The sequence below is a fragment of the Talpa occidentalis genome, unplaced genomic scaffold, assembly GCF_014898055.3.
Source record: "Talpa occidentalis isolate TD23 unplaced genomic scaffold, MPIMG_talOcc4v2.1 talOcc4.10, whole genome shotgun sequence".
Classification (NCBI taxonomy): domain Eukaryota; kingdom Metazoa; phylum Chordata; class Mammalia; order Eulipotyphla; family Talpidae; genus Talpa; species Talpa occidentalis.
In genome coordinates, this window is record NW_023600993.1 from 22,792,507 (window position 1) to 22,812,556 (window position 20,050).

Genomic DNA, 20,050 nt, shown 5'->3' on the forward strand with positions numbered 1-20,050 from the left:
ACTTAGCAGCTTAGATAAAATATTGCAGAGGTTCTACTACACTTAAATAGCATGAGAAAATACAAAAAGGGAACTGAGCTTTCTAAACTTAATTTGATGATCACCCATGAATATTTATGGTGTGGACCACTAGGTAGTTATCCCTTTATTTCTTCTGATGGAGGCACTTAAATCCTATTTCCAATGAAGGCATATTCCTTACCTAGTTTCACTATATACACCATAGGATGAATTGTCCATCTTCCCAGTGCCCAAGAGAGGCACGTGACTCAGTATGGCCAATGAGGGTATCACATTTTCTTGGCAACAGTGACTGACCAGAGATGGGCATTTGCCTCACTCAGAAAACCTTCCTTGGAATTGTTGAGTGAGGAGCACACTGTCTTTTTGACCTTGACCTTGAATCTGAGATGATACAGATCTGACACTTTTGGAAGCAACCTTCTTGTATAAGAATAATCCCAACAAGAAGGAGAGCAGACCTGAAAGATGGAGGAACATTAAAGCCTGGTGATGCTGTTGAAGACCCTAGATTAAGTCATTCTAGAAGTCATCACCACACAAGTTTATATGTAACATGGGGCTTTAAATTACCTTTCTTTAATTAAAATAACGAGTTAAGGTTTCTGCTATTTCTGTTTCCACTCAAAGAAGCCTAACAGATAATAGTGTTTGCCTATTGTTCAAACTACTTCTTAAAATATAATAATCACAATTTCTGACTTATAACTGTTCTCTGAAGGTGCCAAAGCCATCTCTTTACATGCCCTTATATTCAAATCCTTTGCCATGTAATTTTTCAGTACTCCCTACAAAAATAGTATTCATTTCCTCGCTCTTGACATTGAGCTCAGCCATGTGATTTGCTTTGACCATTGGAGTGCTAGTAGATAAGAGATAATCAGAACTTTAAAGTGGGTTTGCCATCACAAGAACATGCTCAAGTTAGCCTACAGGTCTAAGGAGTAAACAAGACATGTGGGGAGTAGACATACATGGACACATGCACATACCTAGATAAAGCAAGAGCACGATTAACTCTTTCTTCGAGGCCTAATGTTCCCAGGGCCTTCCAAGTCATCCAGAACTTGAATGCATCTGGTCTTCTACTACATTGAATAGACTTGTCTCCTGTGTCATAGCTGACATCGTAGAATTTATCCTGCTGAAATAGGTAAGAAGCCTTGGCAGAATAGCATTTCTTAAGAAGGTCCTTTGGGGGGAAAAAAAAAAAAGAAAGAAAGAAGGAAGAATGTAAGACTCCATTTTTAGAACATACTTGATTTCAAAATAATATTGATATTGATAAGATATTGATATTCTACTTTTTTTTTTGTCAAAGGCATTTGGTCTCCCTCTTTGACTGCCCTTTGTTGGAAGCAATGGGTATGCATGAACCTTGGGATACCAATGAGCTATTCTCTTCCCTTAAAAAAACAAACAAACAAACAAACAAACAACAACCCACAGAATTGAGAGTGCTAATTCCATCTTCACAACTTCATTGACGAGCATTGAGAAGATTGGGATGGCCATGACATCCTTGTATGACATCCAGGGGGGCCAATTTCTATCCATAACTCTATTACAGCAGAGGGAAGGGGTGCACGAGGGTGGGATGAGGGCAGAAGCCCTAAGAAGTAACATATTCTTAACAAAGAAACATATTTGAAATTTCATGGACCAAAAAAAAAAAAAGGTTTTCAATCCTTTTATATTTCAACTCATTTGTATATTGAAAAGGCCAGGAGTGACAGTAACCCAGGGGTCAGAACTGAGGAATACACGTGAAAGAGTAAAACAGGAACCAACAAGTTTTAACCACACAAAACCTCAGCTACAGTCCCAAAGAGGGTTGTTGGTCTCACATTGGTTTTATTTACAACCAAGGTGACTGGTTACCTCTAAGAAGTGGCTGACAATATATCCCGTTTATTCCCATTCTAGAATCTTTACTTTGCCCTTAAATTATTTGTCATGTCACTGGGAGTGCCATGAACATGCAAAACTACAAAATCCCATCTACCCTAAGCTGTCCTTCATAGCTCCCTCAACTCCCTGAGCATGTTCGTTCCCCGAGAATGCCTCTTAGAGCACTCTGCTCCCCAGCACTCCTGTCCCTTGACAACTAGAATCACGCCCCCTTTGTATTTTTGCTCACATCAAATTGTGTGTCTCTATTTTGACATCATATATGACATCTTCAAAAGGATGAAGGCAGCTTATTTGTAAATTCTGAAGTGCACCTACAGTGACATAGTCTTCCTCTTTACCTACGTCTGTCCTTTCTTTCAGACTCATCTCAAACTTTGCTTCCACTCAGCTTCTTTATCTGCCCATCGCGTTGAACTCACTTCTTTTATATTTTGCTGCATTTGTTGACTTTGCTCCTATGTTACTTCGATCCAGTGAGCAGTCTGCACTTGTTTTGTCTTTGGGTAGCCCAACAGGTTTCTGAGGGCAGGAATCATTTCCAAGCTATGACCATATCCACAAAGCTTCACACCACACAGGGAGGGCACAGAGCACCCTCACTCAGCAATCAGTGATGCCACTCCCCATACTCTATACTTGTCTCATGGTCCCCTGGCACACACCGTGGGCAGAATAAACACATACATTGTTAGGCAGTTAGAGCAGGGTGGAATGCCTGAAACAAAAAATTAATGGCCAACATACCCAGGACTTGCTAGAGCACATAAAGCCTTGGGAGAGCTGAGACATGCCCAGAGGGGTGAAGACAGTCCCCCACCCTACCCTAGAGGCAAGCCAAAAAGCAGAGCGAGAAGTGTCAACATGGGAAAGTAGACACTTTGCCCCCGCAACCTGCTGCCGGGGCTGATAAATATACATCCCATGACACAGTAGAAAGGAAAATGACTTAGAAACTCCTGCCTGGACTGATAAACCAAACCCCCCCAGAAGAACTTGCACAGTAAATCCCAGAAAGGGATGGAGTGAGCTGTCTCCTGTACCCCATTCAAGTCAGGAGCCCCTGCTTTTCCTTGTAGTTGTTCTTCCATAGACGCTGCCTGCCTGGATTTCCTCTTGGGTGTACTTTCATTCTGCCTCTAATAAACTTTGCTTTGCTTTGTCTAAACATGGCTTTAAATTATTTCCTGGCCATAGCCAAGAACCGAGGAACCCCCAAATGCAGAAACAACGTGAACTTCTTGCTTGGCACACCTTCCAAGCCTTAACAATGCAAAACTATCAGTGCTGTGCAGGAAGCTACAGAGAAGTGCCACAGTAGGATCCAGGGAAATTATTCCTTCCAGAGAATGCAGTAAATTTATTCACAACTGATCAACTTGTACTTAAAGGATCAACAGAAAATCTCAGGTGTCACATTCCAAATGAAAGCATGAATTTGCAATCTTAAAAACAATAATGTTTTATGTGGACACTAATCTGGATGCATACTGCTGCCAGAAAGCATGACTTTATACTATGCAGAAAATTATAAGTCACCAATAATCAGGAACTCTAAATTCCTACTTGTCTGTTACTCACATATATTGAGTATAAAATAACAACTAAAAGAATACTATTATGCCTTCAGCCTAGCTCTGATGGATATTATTAGTAAACACAGAGGAAGAGTAGATTGTTCTGCACTGAAACATTAAGGACAAAAATGTCCCTTATACCTTTTAATCTTTATTTTAATTCTATGAGCAATCTCAACTCTGAGCACAGTTGCTACCACTGCAACACCCTACCCTCAAATGTCAGGAATTTAGTTATTGTTTCCATAGCAACCACAGCCAGGACATATATTATAACATTAAAAGGTCACTGCACATATTTTAAGGACAAAGCATGCACACACACACACACATATACACACACACTTGTACTTGTATCATGATTATAAATTTACTTTCATCAACCATGAAAGATTTAAAAAATCCCCAAAGCAGATGAATTTTGGTCATGTCTTGGGCAAGTTTTAGTGCCTTATGCTAGTGATTGAAAGAGAGAAGCAGCTCATCCACCAGAAAACAAATTGCATCATTTTAGGCAAATGGAGAAGAGAGACAAGAAATCATGTAGCAGAATGAGTGATTGTCCTGCAGTCGCGACACTGTTAATTTCATTGCACTGAAAAATCCTCCTGCCTTGGGAAAGTTTCATAAAGAACAACTGGAGGACTGGGATTTGCTTTATCAAAAATAAATGAAAAGTTTCCTCCCTAAGCTCCTGGTTTGCATTTTAGTTGATATCCTTGCATTAAAATGGATGAAGTGTCCTTAGTTTTAAGAGACACATCAACTAAAAGAAAATGTCCAGATTCAGAGAAAACATTTTGGAATTAGTATAGTAAAAGTCACCATTTTTGAAAAAAACCTTAGTCGGTATTGTGCCCTTGAAGAGAACAATTGTGATTATCTTGCTCATCTTCATTCCCTTAATCCTATCAGAACAATAAAAACTAGTTATAAGGTCCAGAGATACGTATGCAATGAGAATACCAGTTGTCTTCTACTATGATTTCACCCTAATCAGGTCTTGGGATTTAGTAAACATTGCATTAGGACCCTCGCCATGGCAAATGAAAGAAATGTAATCAAAGTGGCTCAAGAAAAAAAGACATTTTTATAGGCTCATATACTTAAAAATACAGTCATATAAACTATCTTCAGGCATAGTTGGATCCAGGGGTTAAATTTGGAGTCTTTTTCCTCTCAATCTATTTTCTTCTGTATTGACCTCATTCCCCAAGCAAAATGCTGGGAGGAAGCTGGGCATGGACCTCCTGTGGGACCATGAGCACAGAGGGAGGCTCTGGAGGAAGATGGCGAACCAGGAAGAGACACCCAGATACTAGCCAAGCAGAGAGACTTCTGGCCTCTCATTCTCAATTATTTATCTGAACCTTCTGCTGTTCAAACCTCGCAGGAAGTCAATTGGCAAGGGAGCTAATGTTCACAGGACTGAGGGCCCTCTCAGAGCAAAGCAGAGGGAGGCTGAAGAATGAATTCTACAGTAAAAAGAAGCAGGCGAATGACAAACATACCACACAAGTACAGAAACCACAACTTTGCTGTTCACGACTGTGTCCACAATAACTAATCTAGTACAGAGTATTAATGACCTGAGCCAAAATGTATGGACTTCTTACCATGTTCCAGGCTCTGCATAGTATGAACTTAAAAAAAAAAAAAAAAAAGCAATACGAAGAGGTAAGACTGCAATTTTTGTCGACTCCTCTGCATAGGTGAGGAAACTAACACAGCAAGGTTCAGTTAATTCCCCAAGATCATGTGAGTAATAAGTCATAGGCCTGGGTTTCAAGTCAAGGCTGCTTGGACTCAGGGCCTGAGCTCTTCACCCACTGCACTCTCTGTGCTCTGTCTACACCAAGTGGGTGCTTGCTACATGTGGAAGAGAGTGCACCACAAACACACATTAAGAGTTCTTGGAGAGCGCCACCGAATCCAACAAGCAACTATAAACCAGAGACACACTATGGGGGGGAGGGGAGGAGGGATTAGGATCAAAACATGGGGGGGGGGAATTGTATGGGAACTATAACCAAGAAGAAAATGCATACATTGTGCAAAAATGAAAAATGATGTAAACAATGTATAAAATGAAAAAAAAAAAAAGGGTTCCTGGAGAGGGACTCCCTGGTGGTGCAAGAGGTTAAACATAGCACTGTGAAGCTGTCTGCAGCCTCTGCAGCATGGCCTGCCAGGGACCTGCCCACATGGCATAGCAGACCTCTCCTGTCTCACCCACTGCTCCCCTCAGCAGTGTATTTCAGAGGGTCTGCCTGTTCTGCTCCCCACTCTGTCTCTGGTGAATCCTCTCACCCCTCTGCACCTCTGGCCTGTAGTCGTTCTTGCACACATAAATAAATAATTTTTTTTTTTTAAAAGAAGTTCTTGGACAGGTTGGTGAAAATGGCGGTAGAAGGCACACTGAATTTGTCAAAATCACTAGCACCCTGTCTCAGATGCTTGCTCTGTTCCTGTAAATGTGATTTCTGGTCTTAACAGTAATCATACCTTGTCAGTAAAGCATTTAGAGATTTTTTTTTTTTTAATTCTTGTCACTCTGCTGATTTTTAAGGATATAGCTAAAAACACATTATGAATCAGTAACTAACATATTTTCCTGGTCAAGATTATTTAAGCCAGCTTTGATTTCTACATGGTCCCTCTCCTAGGAGTTAGTAAACATATGGGTCTAATTTAAGTCCTAGCTCATTACAATAATGTTTGTCAGCTTACCAAACCAAGCTACCAAATATTCTTCCCACATGACACTTCCCATATTCTGTCCATATCACCATTATTTACTTGCAAGAAAGTGCTTAAACAAAATAGCTTAGGAAATGGGTATATTACTCATCTGTGTACTGATTAATTCAATGCAAATGTATGTATTGAGGGCATAATGTAAGAAGCACTGTGAGTCTAGGAACCTGGGCATACAAAATCATGGCGGTACTAAGCATCTAGGCTAACATTTGTTGATTGAATATGCAAAATTTTATGTAGATAAATGAATGGATTAGGAAGCTGAAATGCATATATACAATGGAATACTACTCAGCCATAACAAAGATAATCTCTTGCCTTTTGGAATAAGGATGGAACTGGAGGGGATTATGCTACACAAATTAAGTTAGAAAGAGAAAGATAACTTACATGTGGAATATAGAGAAACAAAATAAAGGGTCAGATAAAACCAAACTAACAAACCCTAGAAATCTGACTACGGAATTGAAGCCACCAGAGGGAGAGGAAATGGAGTTTGGTGAAGGTGGGAGTGGAGGTGAGGGGGGAGAGCAAAGTGAGGCATGGATTATGGTGGAGGAATATGGGTGTTTTGATGGTGGGTATAGTGTGGTAACAGGCACCTGAATGGTGAGATCCTACACCTTTAAATCATATATAATGTTGCAAACCAACTTACCTCAATAAAAATAAAATGAAGTTAAAAAAAGGTAAATGTTGACTGGGCATAGTAGAAAAGCTTCTACTATTATAGCTAGAATACAAAAGTGAAATTTTAAGATGATTATACCTTCTTATATTGGCTTTCCTTACTTATTGAATGACCATTTTGAGAAATTTAATATATGCCAACATCTTTTCTAGGGGCTGATGATTTAATGGTAAATAAGAAAGTCATTATATGTTAGAAATTACGATAGAGATAAGGATCAGAAAATCAGGCAATTACTGCACAAAGCCAGAATAGGGGAAAGAGCAAGATGTAAGGGGAGTCATCTTTCACTAACTTAGGAGAGTGAGGCAGGGCCCTTCAGGAGAAGAAATATGTCACCTGAGAGCCAAAAGATCAGGGCTAGCTGGTCGGAGAAGAGAAGATGGAATTAATTCAGTAGAACTAGGGTTAAATAATGAGATAGGGGAGAGCTAGAAGGCTGGAAAGGTAAAAAAGAGTAGCCACATCACCACAAATCTTAAATGCCACAGTAAGAATGACTGGTCATGCAATTTTCACAGGTTCATACCGATATAGCAACTTAAACCTTATTATTGATCTGGCAGAATAAAATGAGAATCAGCAGATATGGATTCTACTTTTGATTTAGTCTCTCTGTGTCAGAGTTCAAAGTAAGTCACTTAACATCTAAAGCTTCATTTTTCTCAAGAACTGATGGAGATGATGATACTTATTCTGCTCACCATACAGGAATACGTGGAACCTAATAAATTAATGTTAATTGGGAAATCCTTCTGTCTTTGCCAAAATCCTACTCACATTCCCTTTCTCCTGCCTATTGCTGTACCTTTGACCTCTCCCAACTATCCGCCCCTATTGTTTCTTTCATTTACTCCTCTCCCCAGGCAAGCTGCAGAATAGGATACCAGTGCTAGACTTTCTCACTGTTTATTAGATGAACATGTTGCACCTCTCACCCGACTTCATTTTTTAATGAGATGTATCTGCCAGTGAGTCTATAGAAGTAAACCACATTGACTGAATATATTAAATCTATGCAAGTGTTAGAACAATAGGAAGAACTCTTCATGGCCTTCATGCTCCATGTGGAGCTAAGCCTGATCTTGCTTCAGCTGTAGTGCTGCATTTGGCCTCCTCAGATGTTGTGAGTCTTCTACAAGAAACCTCAGCATAGTCTGAATGAAAGACACAAAGGCAAAGTATGAAGTGACCGGGGACAAAGGTATGCACCGGGTGAACCCAAGGGTGAGAAGCCATCACACTGCCATGTGTGACTTGCTAGTTGTCCTCATTCACCTTGTGTAGAGGGGAAATGAGGATGCTAAATTACTGTTGAGTTGTTGGGGTGGGGTGGAGGGAAAACAGAAACAGATGAGAATAAAAATCACTATTATTTCCTCCCAAAGGAAGCAAATCAGACTGAACCATGGAAAGGTCAGTGAACCAAAAGCAAACAGGGGTGGGCGGTGGGGGGAGCAGAGAAGAATAAGAAGAAGGAGGGAAAAGAGGAGAAGGGGGTGAAGAAGGGGTGAAGGAAGGGGGAGGCAAGAGAACAGCTGGGGATATCATTTCAAGGTGAGATTCAAGTGCTAACGTACAGCCAGTGGAGGAACTTGTTTCTGTGATGTGCTGGAGGCCTGTGGGAACAGCAGACCCTTGGTTTCTGCTCCAGCACACTGAGGTCTTGTACGAGCGCCCCATTAGGAATTTGCCATTTTTGTCTAAAGACACTTTGATGTAGAAAGCAGGAAAGGGGGGTTACAGCCTTCATCTTGGCTTCTACAAATGCATGTCCACCTGTTGGGGGCAAAGGATGTCCTGAACCAACTCCTCAAACACAGATTTTATGGAACCCCCCCCCAAAGTGGTCCAAGAACTACAAATCCCATAATGTCATTGTCTCCGAAGGGAGCATTGCTGGGAGCTCAGGGTAGAGTTTAGCACACAGGTTTGGTATCTAACCAGACATGTGGGCCCCGGGGGTCTCTTGGCTTTTTGCCGGCTCTTTGCTGGGTTTCAGCTCAGTGGAACAGGTAGGACCCGTTCACCAACTTATCTCCCTCTCTTTCTCCCTGAGTTATTCATTTCTTCACTTCCCCTTCTTTTGCAAATAAACCCTTTATTAACCTTTTTGTGTGTGCCTGCAGTTGAGTCTTATTATAAGTCCCTTTTAAGCGCACAGGTGAGGACCCACAGCCGGGCAACCCATTTCATATCGGGGTTGCCCTGTAACACACCCACGATGGTTTTTTTTTTTTCCTTTTTGTTAGTTATTAGGATCCCTCTGACCCAGCAGTTCAACAATCACTTTCTCAAGTCTGATCTATGAAATATTAGACCATCAATTGCTTTTTTTTTTTTTTAAGTTTCTATAGATTCTGAGGGAGACATAAAAGGGACCTGTAAGGAAAAAAAAAACAGCCTGGAACCTGCCATCATCTTGAGGCAGAACAAGAGAGCCCTCAGAGGAAGGAAGAAGGAGCATGTAGTTGCCTCTGCATGTATTTTTGTCTGTGGGAACCATCTTGAATGAGACCAGCTTTCAACCTGAAGTAACTGCATCACCGAAGTTTTCTGGTTATATCTGAACTGGACTGATTCAGTTCTTCACTGTGCATCAGAAGTAGAGGCTCGCCACAATGGAGACTGGGAGAAAGAAGAGGCCAGGGCAGCTGTCACACAGAAAGAAGGGGCCACTGAAAGCAAAGCCTAAATACTTGTAAACATGGCATAACAACTGAATGCAAATGCCACAAGCAGCTTTAGAACCCAAATAATTTTTTACTGGGAATATAAAACTGATCAACCTCTTTTACGTGAAAGTTATCAGAATATACTCTTGTCATTGACTTAGATCAAGAGACATTAAATAGCTTCTAAAAGCAAGCGCTAATTTAAATAAAAATTAAGAGCTGTTGTATCTTGGGCTTCCCCTGGTGGCACAGCAGTTGAGCACCATGCTTCGAAGCTGCCCTCAGCCTATGCAGTGCCAGTACGATCCCCAGCCACGGGCCAGTGTCCCACATGGTGCGCAGACCTCTCCTGCTGCGCCCGCTGCTCCCCTCAGCAGTATATTTCATCAGTCTGCCTGTCCTGTTCCCCGCTCTGGCTCTGGTGAATCACACCCTCCCACACTTCTGACTCTACCCAGTGCTTGTATAAATAAATAAATAAATCTTTAAAAAAAAAAAAAAGAGCTGTTGTATCTAGTCTTCTGTTTGTCACATCTATTGAGATTTTCCTTTTGTTATTCTAGCAATTTTTTTTTCATAAGACATCCAATGAGTCTTTTTCTCCCCTCTGTTTTTTAATTACTTAGTTTCTGTCAACTTTTATACATGCTTGCCTCTTCTTACCTTCTTTGGGCATGTTAAACCAAATTACTTTCATGTCAGGTTTAAATCATGCTATTGTTCTCATTTCTTTTTCATAATCTTCTTAGGTTTGTTTTGCTTATGGGGAATATTCCTCAGAAAAACTCCTGGGTGGTGTCATCAGACTTGGTGACACAATAATCTCACCCTTTTGTTTTTGCAGGTGGAAAAGAGAGTTTTCTTGGCAAACTATAGTCATGCTGAGAATCTAACACTGTTCATGAAAGAGCAAAGACTTCCCTGAAAGGACAAAGAAATAGAAACAGTGTAGAAGGAAACCAGCCAGACTCCCTGAGAAACAGGTCCAATTAGAGAATTTTGCCCCTCTTATTTTTAAGTACTGACTTTACTGATAGGGATTTGAGTAAATTTTCAACAGGAATAGTGGGCAGGACTTTCAGTCCCATCAATTATTTAATCACCCATGTCTATGAAGCCTCAGTAAAAGCCTAAGAAAAAGGGGCGTTGTGCAGCTTCCAACTTGGTGAACATGTGAAGTCTTGTGGACAATAGTACACCTGGAAATGACAGGGAAGCTTCACATTTTTTCTCTGTACCTCTCCTTATGCGTCTCTTCCATCTAGCAATCAATTCATACACTTTAGTATCTTTTGTAATAAGTTGGTGATCTAGTGGGTAAACAGATTTCCTGAGCTTGGTGAGCTGCTTTAGCACACAGAGTGTGTCTCAGGAACCTCTGATTTATAGCCAGTTGGTCAGAAACACAGGTAATAACCTAGGGCTTGTGACAGGTGCCTGAAGTCAGTGGAGGGGGTCATGGGGACCTCTGATCTGTGGCCAGTTGGTCAAATCATGGGCTTGCCTGGGGCTGGTAGCCGGCATCTGAAGTGAAGAGTGGTCTTGGGGGACTGAGACATTAAACTTTGCAATCTGACACAAATTCCAGGTGGAATATGTCAGAATTGAGTTGAATTTGTGAACACCCAGCAGGAGTCTGAGAATTGTGTTTGGTTTGGAAGATCCTCAACATCACATGACTCCTGTTGGAAATCAGTCTGCAGAGGACTCAGTATCTCCGGTAGATCACCCTCTCCCTATGTCTTCAATGAATCCTCCAATTTTTACTTTACTTTCCCCCTACATCTCTTGTATTTTCTGGAAGATGTTAGGTATAGCAGTTTGATGATATTTATAATGCTTTTTCTTGAATTTCTGAGAAACCAGTGGATAGCGTGCTCTGCTCTCCTCCACCATGTGGTGACATATTTGAGCTTTTTGTTCTGTCATTTCAGCATCTCCTTTTGTAAAGTTCATGTCAGCCTCCATTGTCTCAAAATACTGCTGTGCTGTCATCCCTCTTTACAAACTACTCAGTGGTCAATATGATTCAAGCTGTTTCCAGAAAGTTTCTGGGAGTCTGTGCTTATTTTCCAACAAACAAGTGAAAAATGTGATTTCAGCTCTTGTTTCAGGTCATATACAGCATGCTTTTAATTACACAGTAATCTGTGAAGGTATGTTTCTTAAGAAAACATCATCCTTGATGATATTTTGAAAAGGAAATTTTATGTGATATGCACCTGTGTTTGCCTTCCTCCTTTGAACTTATTTTTTTGAAATTCATAATTACTTTACATAATTGAGGTCAATCTCTCCTTTTAAATGTCTTTGTATATATTCTAAGTTACCAAGCAGATTCTACTGCTCTGTGTCCAGCTCATGGGAGAAGCTGCAGAAAGAAACTGCACACATGGTGTGTATAACAACTCAGCTTCCTTTCTTGCCGATCTGATCCCCTAGTTGAGCAAATTTGAGTTTCCATGAGGCTGTTAGCAACTCTAATCAACTCCTTCTCCATGTATTTCTCTGGCTACCCTTTCTCCCAGTCACTCCACAGCCACATCACAGCCAAATACTGGGAGGAAACAGCAACCCTTCAGAGCATGCTCACCTGTACCCAGAACCAAAATTAAAGCGCACCTCAGAGATACTGCAGGTTCAGTTCCAAAACATTACAATAAAATGAATATCACAATGAAGCGAGGCTAAGAACTTTTTGGTTTCCAGTGCATATAAAGGAATGTTTACACTATACTGTAGTCCATTAAGTGTGAAATAGCAATCTGTCCAAAAATGCAATATATATATATATATATATATATATATATATATATATATATACCTTCACTGAAAAATACTTTATTGCTAAAAAATGCTGATCATCACCTGAGCCTTCAGCGAGTTGTAATTTTATTGCTAGTTCATGGTATCTTGTCTTGATGTTGATGGCTGCTGATTATCAGGGTGATGAAGGTTGAGGTGACTGTGACAATTTCTTAAAATAAGACAAAAGTGAAGTTTACCATGTCGATTGACTCTTCTTTTCATTAAAGATTTCCTTATAGTACACAATGCCTTTTGGTAGTTTTTACTCACAGACTTCTTTCAAAATTGAAGTCAGCTCTCTCAAACCCTGCTGCCACTTTTTATACAAGATTATGTAATATTCTAAATCCTTTGTCATCATTTGAACAATGTTCATAGCACCTCCACCAGAAGTGGACTCCATCTCCTGAAACCACTTTCCTTACTCATTCAGAAGAAGCAACTCCTCATGTATTCAAATGTGATCATGAGATTACAGTGATTCAGTTACATCTTCAGACTCCTTCTAATTCTAGTTCTCTAGCTATTTTCACCATGTTACTTCCTCCACTGGCACCTTAAATCCCTCAAGGTCATCCTTGAGGGTTGGAATCAACTTCTTCCAAACACCTGTTAATATTGATAATTTGACTTCCTCCCAACAATCATGAACATTCTTAATAGCATCTAGAATGGTGACTCTTTCCAGAAGGTTTCAATTTAGTTTGCCTAGATTCTTCAGAGGAATCACAATCTATGGCATCTATAGCGTTAAGAAATGTATTTTTAACCAATATGATTTAATATTTGAAATTACAGGTTGATCCATGGGCTGTGGAATGGGTATGATAGCAGGCATGAAAACAACACGAATCTCCTTGTACATTTCCATCAGATCTCTTTGATGACCAGGTGCATTGTCAATATATTTTCAAAGAAATCTTTTTTTTTTTTTTTTCTGAGCAGTAGGTCTCAACAGTGGGTTTAAGATATTCAGTAAACATGGGCCTCCCTGGTGGTGCAAGGGGTTAAGATGCAACCTATGAAGCAATCCACAGCCACTGCAGCATAAGTTCAATCCCTGGCCAGGGAGCTAACCACATGGCGCAGCAGACCTCTCTTGACTCGCCCTGCTGCTCCCCTCAGCAGTGTATTTCAGTCAGTCTGCCTGTTCTGTTCCCCACTCTGTCTCTGGTGAATTCTCTCACCCTCCACACCTATGGCCTGTACCCTGGTTCATGTATGCATAAATAAATAAACCTTTAAAAAAAGATATTCAGTAAACAATGCTATAAATTGATGTGCTATCACCATAGAACACAGGCAAAGTAGTTTTAGCACTATTCTCCAGGGTCCTTGGATCTTCAGATGGTAAATAAGCATTGGTTTTACATCCAAATTATCAACTACATTATCCCCTAACAAGAGTGAAGTCTGTCCTTTGCTGTTCTGAAAGCTAGGCACTAACTTCTCCTCTTTAGTTATGAAAGTCCAAGATAACATCTTCTTCCAAGAGACAGTTGTTTTGTCTACACCTAAAAATCTGTAGTGCAGTGCAGTCATCCTCAATGATTTATCTTGATCTACTAGATAATTTATTGCCGCTTCTACATCAGCACTTGCTGCTTCATCTTGGACTTTTAATGTTACAGAGATATTCTCTTTCCTTAAATCTCATGAACCGGTCTCAGCAAGCTTAAAATGTTCCTTTGGGAGTTTCCTCACTTCACTCAGTCTTCATAGAATTTAACAGAGTTAGGACCTTGCTCTGTATTAGGCTTTGGCTTTAGGGAATGCTGTGGCTGGTTTGATTTTCTATCTAAGCCACCAAAAATTTTTCCATATCAGCAATAAGGCTGTTCCGTGCTCTTATCATTTGTGTGTTCACTGGAGCAGCACATCTAATTTCCTTTAAGAACGTTTCCTTTGCATTCATAACTTGACTTACTGGTGCAAGAGGCCAAAATTTTTGACTCTCTCAGCTTTTGACATTGTCTCCTCACTAAGCTTAATCATTTCTAGTTTTTGATTTAATGTGAGAGATATGTAACTCTTTCTTTAACCCGAACATTTAGAAACACTTAGAGTTATTAACTAGTCTAATTTCACTATTATGTCCTGAGGGTTTGGGGGACAGGGTATAGAGAGGTGTAGCTCATTGGTGGGGCAGTGAGAACACATAACATTTAATTTGCCATCCAATAGGAGTGCCATTCATGGTGACCTCAAGCAATTATAACAGTGACATTGAAGATCATTGATCACAGATCACCATATCATATATAATAATAAAATATTTAAATATTGCTAGAATTACCAAACTGTGACACAGAGACACAAAGTGAGCACAAGTCATTGGAAAAATGGTGCCAAGAAACATGCTAGATTCAGGGTTGTCACAGACCTTCAATTTGTAGAGGACAGTATCTGCAAAGCCCAATAAAGTCAACCATGATACAAGGGAAAGCACCAGGCTCACCGTGGGGTGGGGCCAATGAGACCAGAAACACACTAGCTTTCTTAAAGGTTTCTGCATTACCATTATATGAAATGCTAAAAGATCATAGGGGTCAAATTTGTTTGACATCATCTGTGGAAACAACTGACTGTCCTGGAATACTTGAGCACGTAATTTTAATACAAAGATCCCATTTTAATTTTTAGAAAGGGTCCTGGAAGATTCCAGAAAATCTTGTTGAATTGTAGACATGCAGACCTAATAGGGATTTTCAGAGAACTGATAGAGTATTTTAGTGCTAGACCTGTTTCTCTCTCCACTTCTATTTTCTTCCAGGGTAAATCTCTAAACACCTTCTAACAAAGGGTTAACATAAGCTGATTTGGAAATGAGGAGACTAAGCTAAAAGACATTTTTTAAGAAATGCAACTTAATTTTAAGCAGTGATGGTGTCTGCAGGAGAGGGGGAAGTTGGGCTCACTGTGTCCTAGAGAATGTGTGTTTCCACAAATAGACAAGAAACAGTTGATAGTGCAGAGACCACTTGGCAATAGCTCTGGTTGCCCTACCAGCATCTAAAAACAGTGCAATTTGGCTTCTTTCTGAGGACAGGTGGAGATTTTCCGATTTTCCCTAGGCAACTGTCAACACACCCTCTGTAAAAGATAATGTAAAATGGTGTTTTTCAAATTTTGACCAGAACGCACAATCAAGAAATGATTTTTAAATAGTAACAGTATCCACCCTAATGTACAGGACTAAAACAAAAGTTTAATGCGATGGGATCCATCATTACTGCATGAAATGCATGCTGATATTTTCTATTGCATTTTATTCTGACTCTTCATTAAACAGGAAAAGAAAAAGCTGACATTACTTACAACTGACTGCCAACTTAAAGCCAGTTAGTACTACAGCTCTCAACTCTTGGTGATATCAGAACTTACCTGAAGCATTCTTGTTTTCTTTCTTTTTTTAAAAAAAATACCATAGCAGGACCCTTACTCCACACCAGCAAGTCAGTCTTTAATGTGGGGTAAGGCTGATGTTATTTTTTTAAGCTTTCCAGGTGATTCTAAAATTCATCCAGCATTGACAGCTCTGATGAGTTGAAAAATACAAATCTAGAAGTTTCAGTTGGCATTATATTCCTATTGAGACTAAATCACTCTAAAGTGATAAATGTTTACAAAAGCATAGAAGCCAGGGTATTATCTGACTTCTTTTTGTGTTATTAGCACCCACTAACAATGATGTATTTGTGTGTGAATAAAATTTGTGCTATTCTATGCACCTAAATAAAAAGAATACAGGTTGGACATGGATGATGCCAGAGTCTTAGTCAAAAGCTCCAAGCTATGAAACATATATCCAAGGATTGTGGCACAGATGTGGAGATGCAAAAATTTAAAAAGAAAAAGAAAATAACTTCCACAACCCTCATTGATTCCTTTTTATGATTTTCTATATTTTTGTGATCTGGAACAAACATTTTGCTTTTGAAAACAATCATATCAATTGTGCAATGAATAAACTTTGCTCATTCAATTCTGATGGGAGGAATTGTGAACTTTGCTTTCCCTGCATTGCTTCCTGCTCTGCGTTTCTGAGTCTATCTGATAAATATTTATTTATACCCTACTTTTTAGCAAAAAGGGATTTAGGGCAGCTTACAAAAAATACAACATGGCAAAAGTAAGAGAGAAAAAGAGAGCAAGAAGGAAAAAGGGAAGGGAATGTAGGTGAGATGAGATGGTGGGAAAGTAGGAGAGGGAAAAAGAAGAAGAGGAGGCGAGGAAGAGATGAGGCCCATGAGAACGCAATGAAGGCTGGAGTAATATGTGCACACAAAAATTATGATGGAAGGTGAATGAAAGGAGAAGGATTCTTTGCCAATTTCTTGGCACACCTGGTAATGTTCATAGAGCAAAGCGTCCAGCAGTCACTTGCTGTTTCTGAGCTCAATTTACTGTGTAAATGTCAACTGCGTCACTGTGCCGCCTCACATCACATTTTCATTCATCTGTAAAATAAGGATAATGCTGCTGCCCTATAGTCCACCACCTGGGGATGAGGATTCACAGCATAATGTTTAAGTGAATGTCTAGAAAAAATGTTTGTTAACACAAGACACAGTTCTTCAGTCTAGATGACGTAGATGCATCTCTCCAAAATCAGTAGACAGATATATATGGAAATAGAGTCTTTCAAACTGGACAAAATGGACACAGCAAATGTTTTGGAATAAGGCTAGAAGAGCAATTCTACACCAGGAGCATGATATTTAACAAAATCAATCTATGTCACCAGCTTATTGTGATGCTTTTAATGAAGGTTTGATTCCTTCTCAAATAAAATTTTACACGGTCAGCAGCAAAGCTACTGGTCTACATTTCTTAGAGTTTGAACATCCTCCAGAGGTTTGACCTCTGAGGTCTGAAATACAGATAGAAGATTGATTTTATATGGGGGGGGGAATGCTATGCAGAGCTGTAATTTCAAAAATTCAGGTTTCCTGTTGTTCTTTGTATAAATTCCATTAAAGAGTTGTTGGAAATTGTTGATAATACCATAACCATCTGCAATCCTACTTAAGATTAGCCTTAAATAGTAGTTTAAAATGAGTCAGGAAAGCACTTGGTAAAACTTTTTTTCTATCCAAGAGGTAGAGGACAATAGCATTTTTTTTAAAGACCCATGACAAAATACAGAAATGTGCTAAAATGACAAAGAACTTTTCCATGATACAAACGGGCATTTGTTCAGACAGAATAATCCATGCATTCACATTCCACTCACTCCTCAATTTGAACATAACAAGGGACAAAGAAATCACATTCACAAGTACCCACCACATGGCTGGCAACACACTGCACACTTTTGAACACTATCTTGTTTAATGTCAGTCATTCTCCAAATTAGGACATGCCTCCACCTTGCAGATAAAATAACTGTGGATCAGAAACATTGAACAACTTGTCAAAATCACGCAGGACAGGCCCAAGCAGAGGCTGAAACTCAACACAAGTCTGCGAGGTGCATAGGTGGGTTTACCCACTGAGAAATCATATTTAATCCCCAAATTTCTAGTTCAAACTGTGGTTCTGGAGTCAGGGGGAAGTCAGAATTCTCTCCTTTAGATGTTCTAAAACAGGAGGGACAATTTCTGTAAAGCACAGATAGTAAATCTTTTTGGCTGTTCCAGCTGTATGATCTCTGTCACAATGACTCAACTCTGCAGTTGTAGCTGGACAGCAGCCATGTAGGATATGTGAATGAATGGGTATGGCTGTGTCTCAATAAAACTTTATTTACCAAAACAGGTGTCAAGCTGGACTTTGCCCAAAGGCCATAATTTGCATATCCCTGTTTGAAGACATACCAGTGAGGACGTGCTGAATAAGACAACTATTTTCAAATTTGTAGAAGTAGGAAAAGTTAAATATTTACATAAAGTCTCCAGCCTACTGTCTTTCAATTTCATTAACACAAGTTTTTATTCCCTTTTATAGAGTAAACATGTTACTTCTAAAATAGAATACTCAGTTTGGAAAATAAAACTGCCATAGTTTATTCCTACTTGTTATTGAGAAATGTTTTATATAATTTCTACAAAGAATAGTGTTTAACAGTCAGACTCACACTGGTCTATCATTGCTAATTTCCTTTGTTTCCTCTACCACCTAAAGAAGAAAAAAAATATTCTGTGAAGAAACTGCTTAAACCTGGGTGAGCTTTCTGTTTTATTTTAAGGTTGTGTTTTGTCACTGGTAATGGGTCTTTGCTGGAACGATGTGGCTGGAGAGCTATGAATCGCAAACCAGAAGCTCATTATAAGCAAGTTGAAGTAACTGCTGGCCAAAGAGAAAAAAAAAAAAAAGCAAGGAAGGAAGAAGGAGGGAAATAAGACACTCTGGTGGGTTAAAAGCAGGCGATGAGATGACTTCAGGAGCATTCTGTGACTCAACTGGTCTCTACGTATGAGAATTATATTTTCTATGCCAAATGTTGTTTGATGACCAATGGGTGTATTTAGAACAACTTTGACAGAAAATCTGGGGGGACAGAAACTCTGAATATGTCCTGGGTTGGAGAAGGAAAGGCTAATGAGAAAAACCTCAAGTCCAGGTGTGGGAAACAAACTTGAGTTAAGAGGAGATTTACAGGTCAGCTTAACCAGCCTGACTGGGCATGTGGAAGAGTTAACAAAATCATTGACAATAGTGTCTCACTTTGTAATAGTTTTAAGGGGATAATACACCTCTGTTTTATCTTTTCAAATCAATTTTATTAAGATTAAGTCTGTTTCTATATATCATTGTGGCTTTGAAATTCTTAGTTTTAGTCAGGAAAGGAGGTGGATCCATTGCCTCTCATCTTGAGTTAGGAACGTAGGAACAGTGTGATTAGAAGCATGGATTGTGGAAAGAGTCCCAGGGTTGTGAATGCCAGCTCACTCCTAACTAGTTTTGTGGCCTTAGTGCATTATTTATACTTTCTGTACTCAGCTTCCTCCTCTGCACAGTGGGCAGAGTCATAGTCCCTATCTCATGGGATTGAGATGAGGAATAAATGACTTACTGTGCTTATCCACTCAGTTATCTGTCCGTCTCACTTGCACAGGCCTGTATTGGGCACGAGAACAGAAAGGAGCCTCTAGTTCATTGTAGGTGACAGGCAAATATTAGATCATAGGCCTTTGCAAAATGCATGGATAAAGAAGAGACGTCTAAAAGCAGCTGGGAAAGCAAGAAGACTACCTGGAAAAGATATGCTTGAGCAGAGTTTTATGAGATAAAAAAGTAGGTTTTGGGTGGGCAAAGAGAGTTCCGATTTTTCACACAAGGAAACAGCTGCCTAGAGGAAAGTGACTGTATTATTAACACAATGCCCAAAGCCCTGCAAGTGCCAATGAAGATTGCTCCCAGCCCCATCTCCCACACATCCCTGCGGGGTCCCAGATACTTGGTACATGCATTGTCTTGACGTTACCTTCCTCCAGCTCCAGCTCCAGATTCTTATTCTGCCTGTTTCTCCCTTGTCATAGACCAGGGAATAACTGCACTGCACAGCCTCGTGAGATGAAGACATCCCTATTCCTGCCCCATAGTCCGTCATGCACACTGTCCTCGAGTTTCACGGTGCTCAGTGCCCCTCTATGCTGACAGGT

General features: G+C 39.9%; 1 protein-coding gene across 1 annotated transcript in view; it reads right to left on the bottom strand.

Annotated features, from left to right (window-relative positions):
- GADL1 (glutamate decarboxylase like 1) overlaps positions 1-20,050 on the bottom strand; it is a 219,772-nt gene that overhangs the window by 69,671 nt on the left and 130,051 nt on the right. The window contains exon 12 of the mRNA XM_037519952.2: positions 1,014-1,213. Coding sequence (XP_037375849.1) covers positions 1,014-1,213 — 200 coding nt within the window. The remainder of the gene's footprint in view (positions 1-1,013; positions 1,214-20,050) is intronic.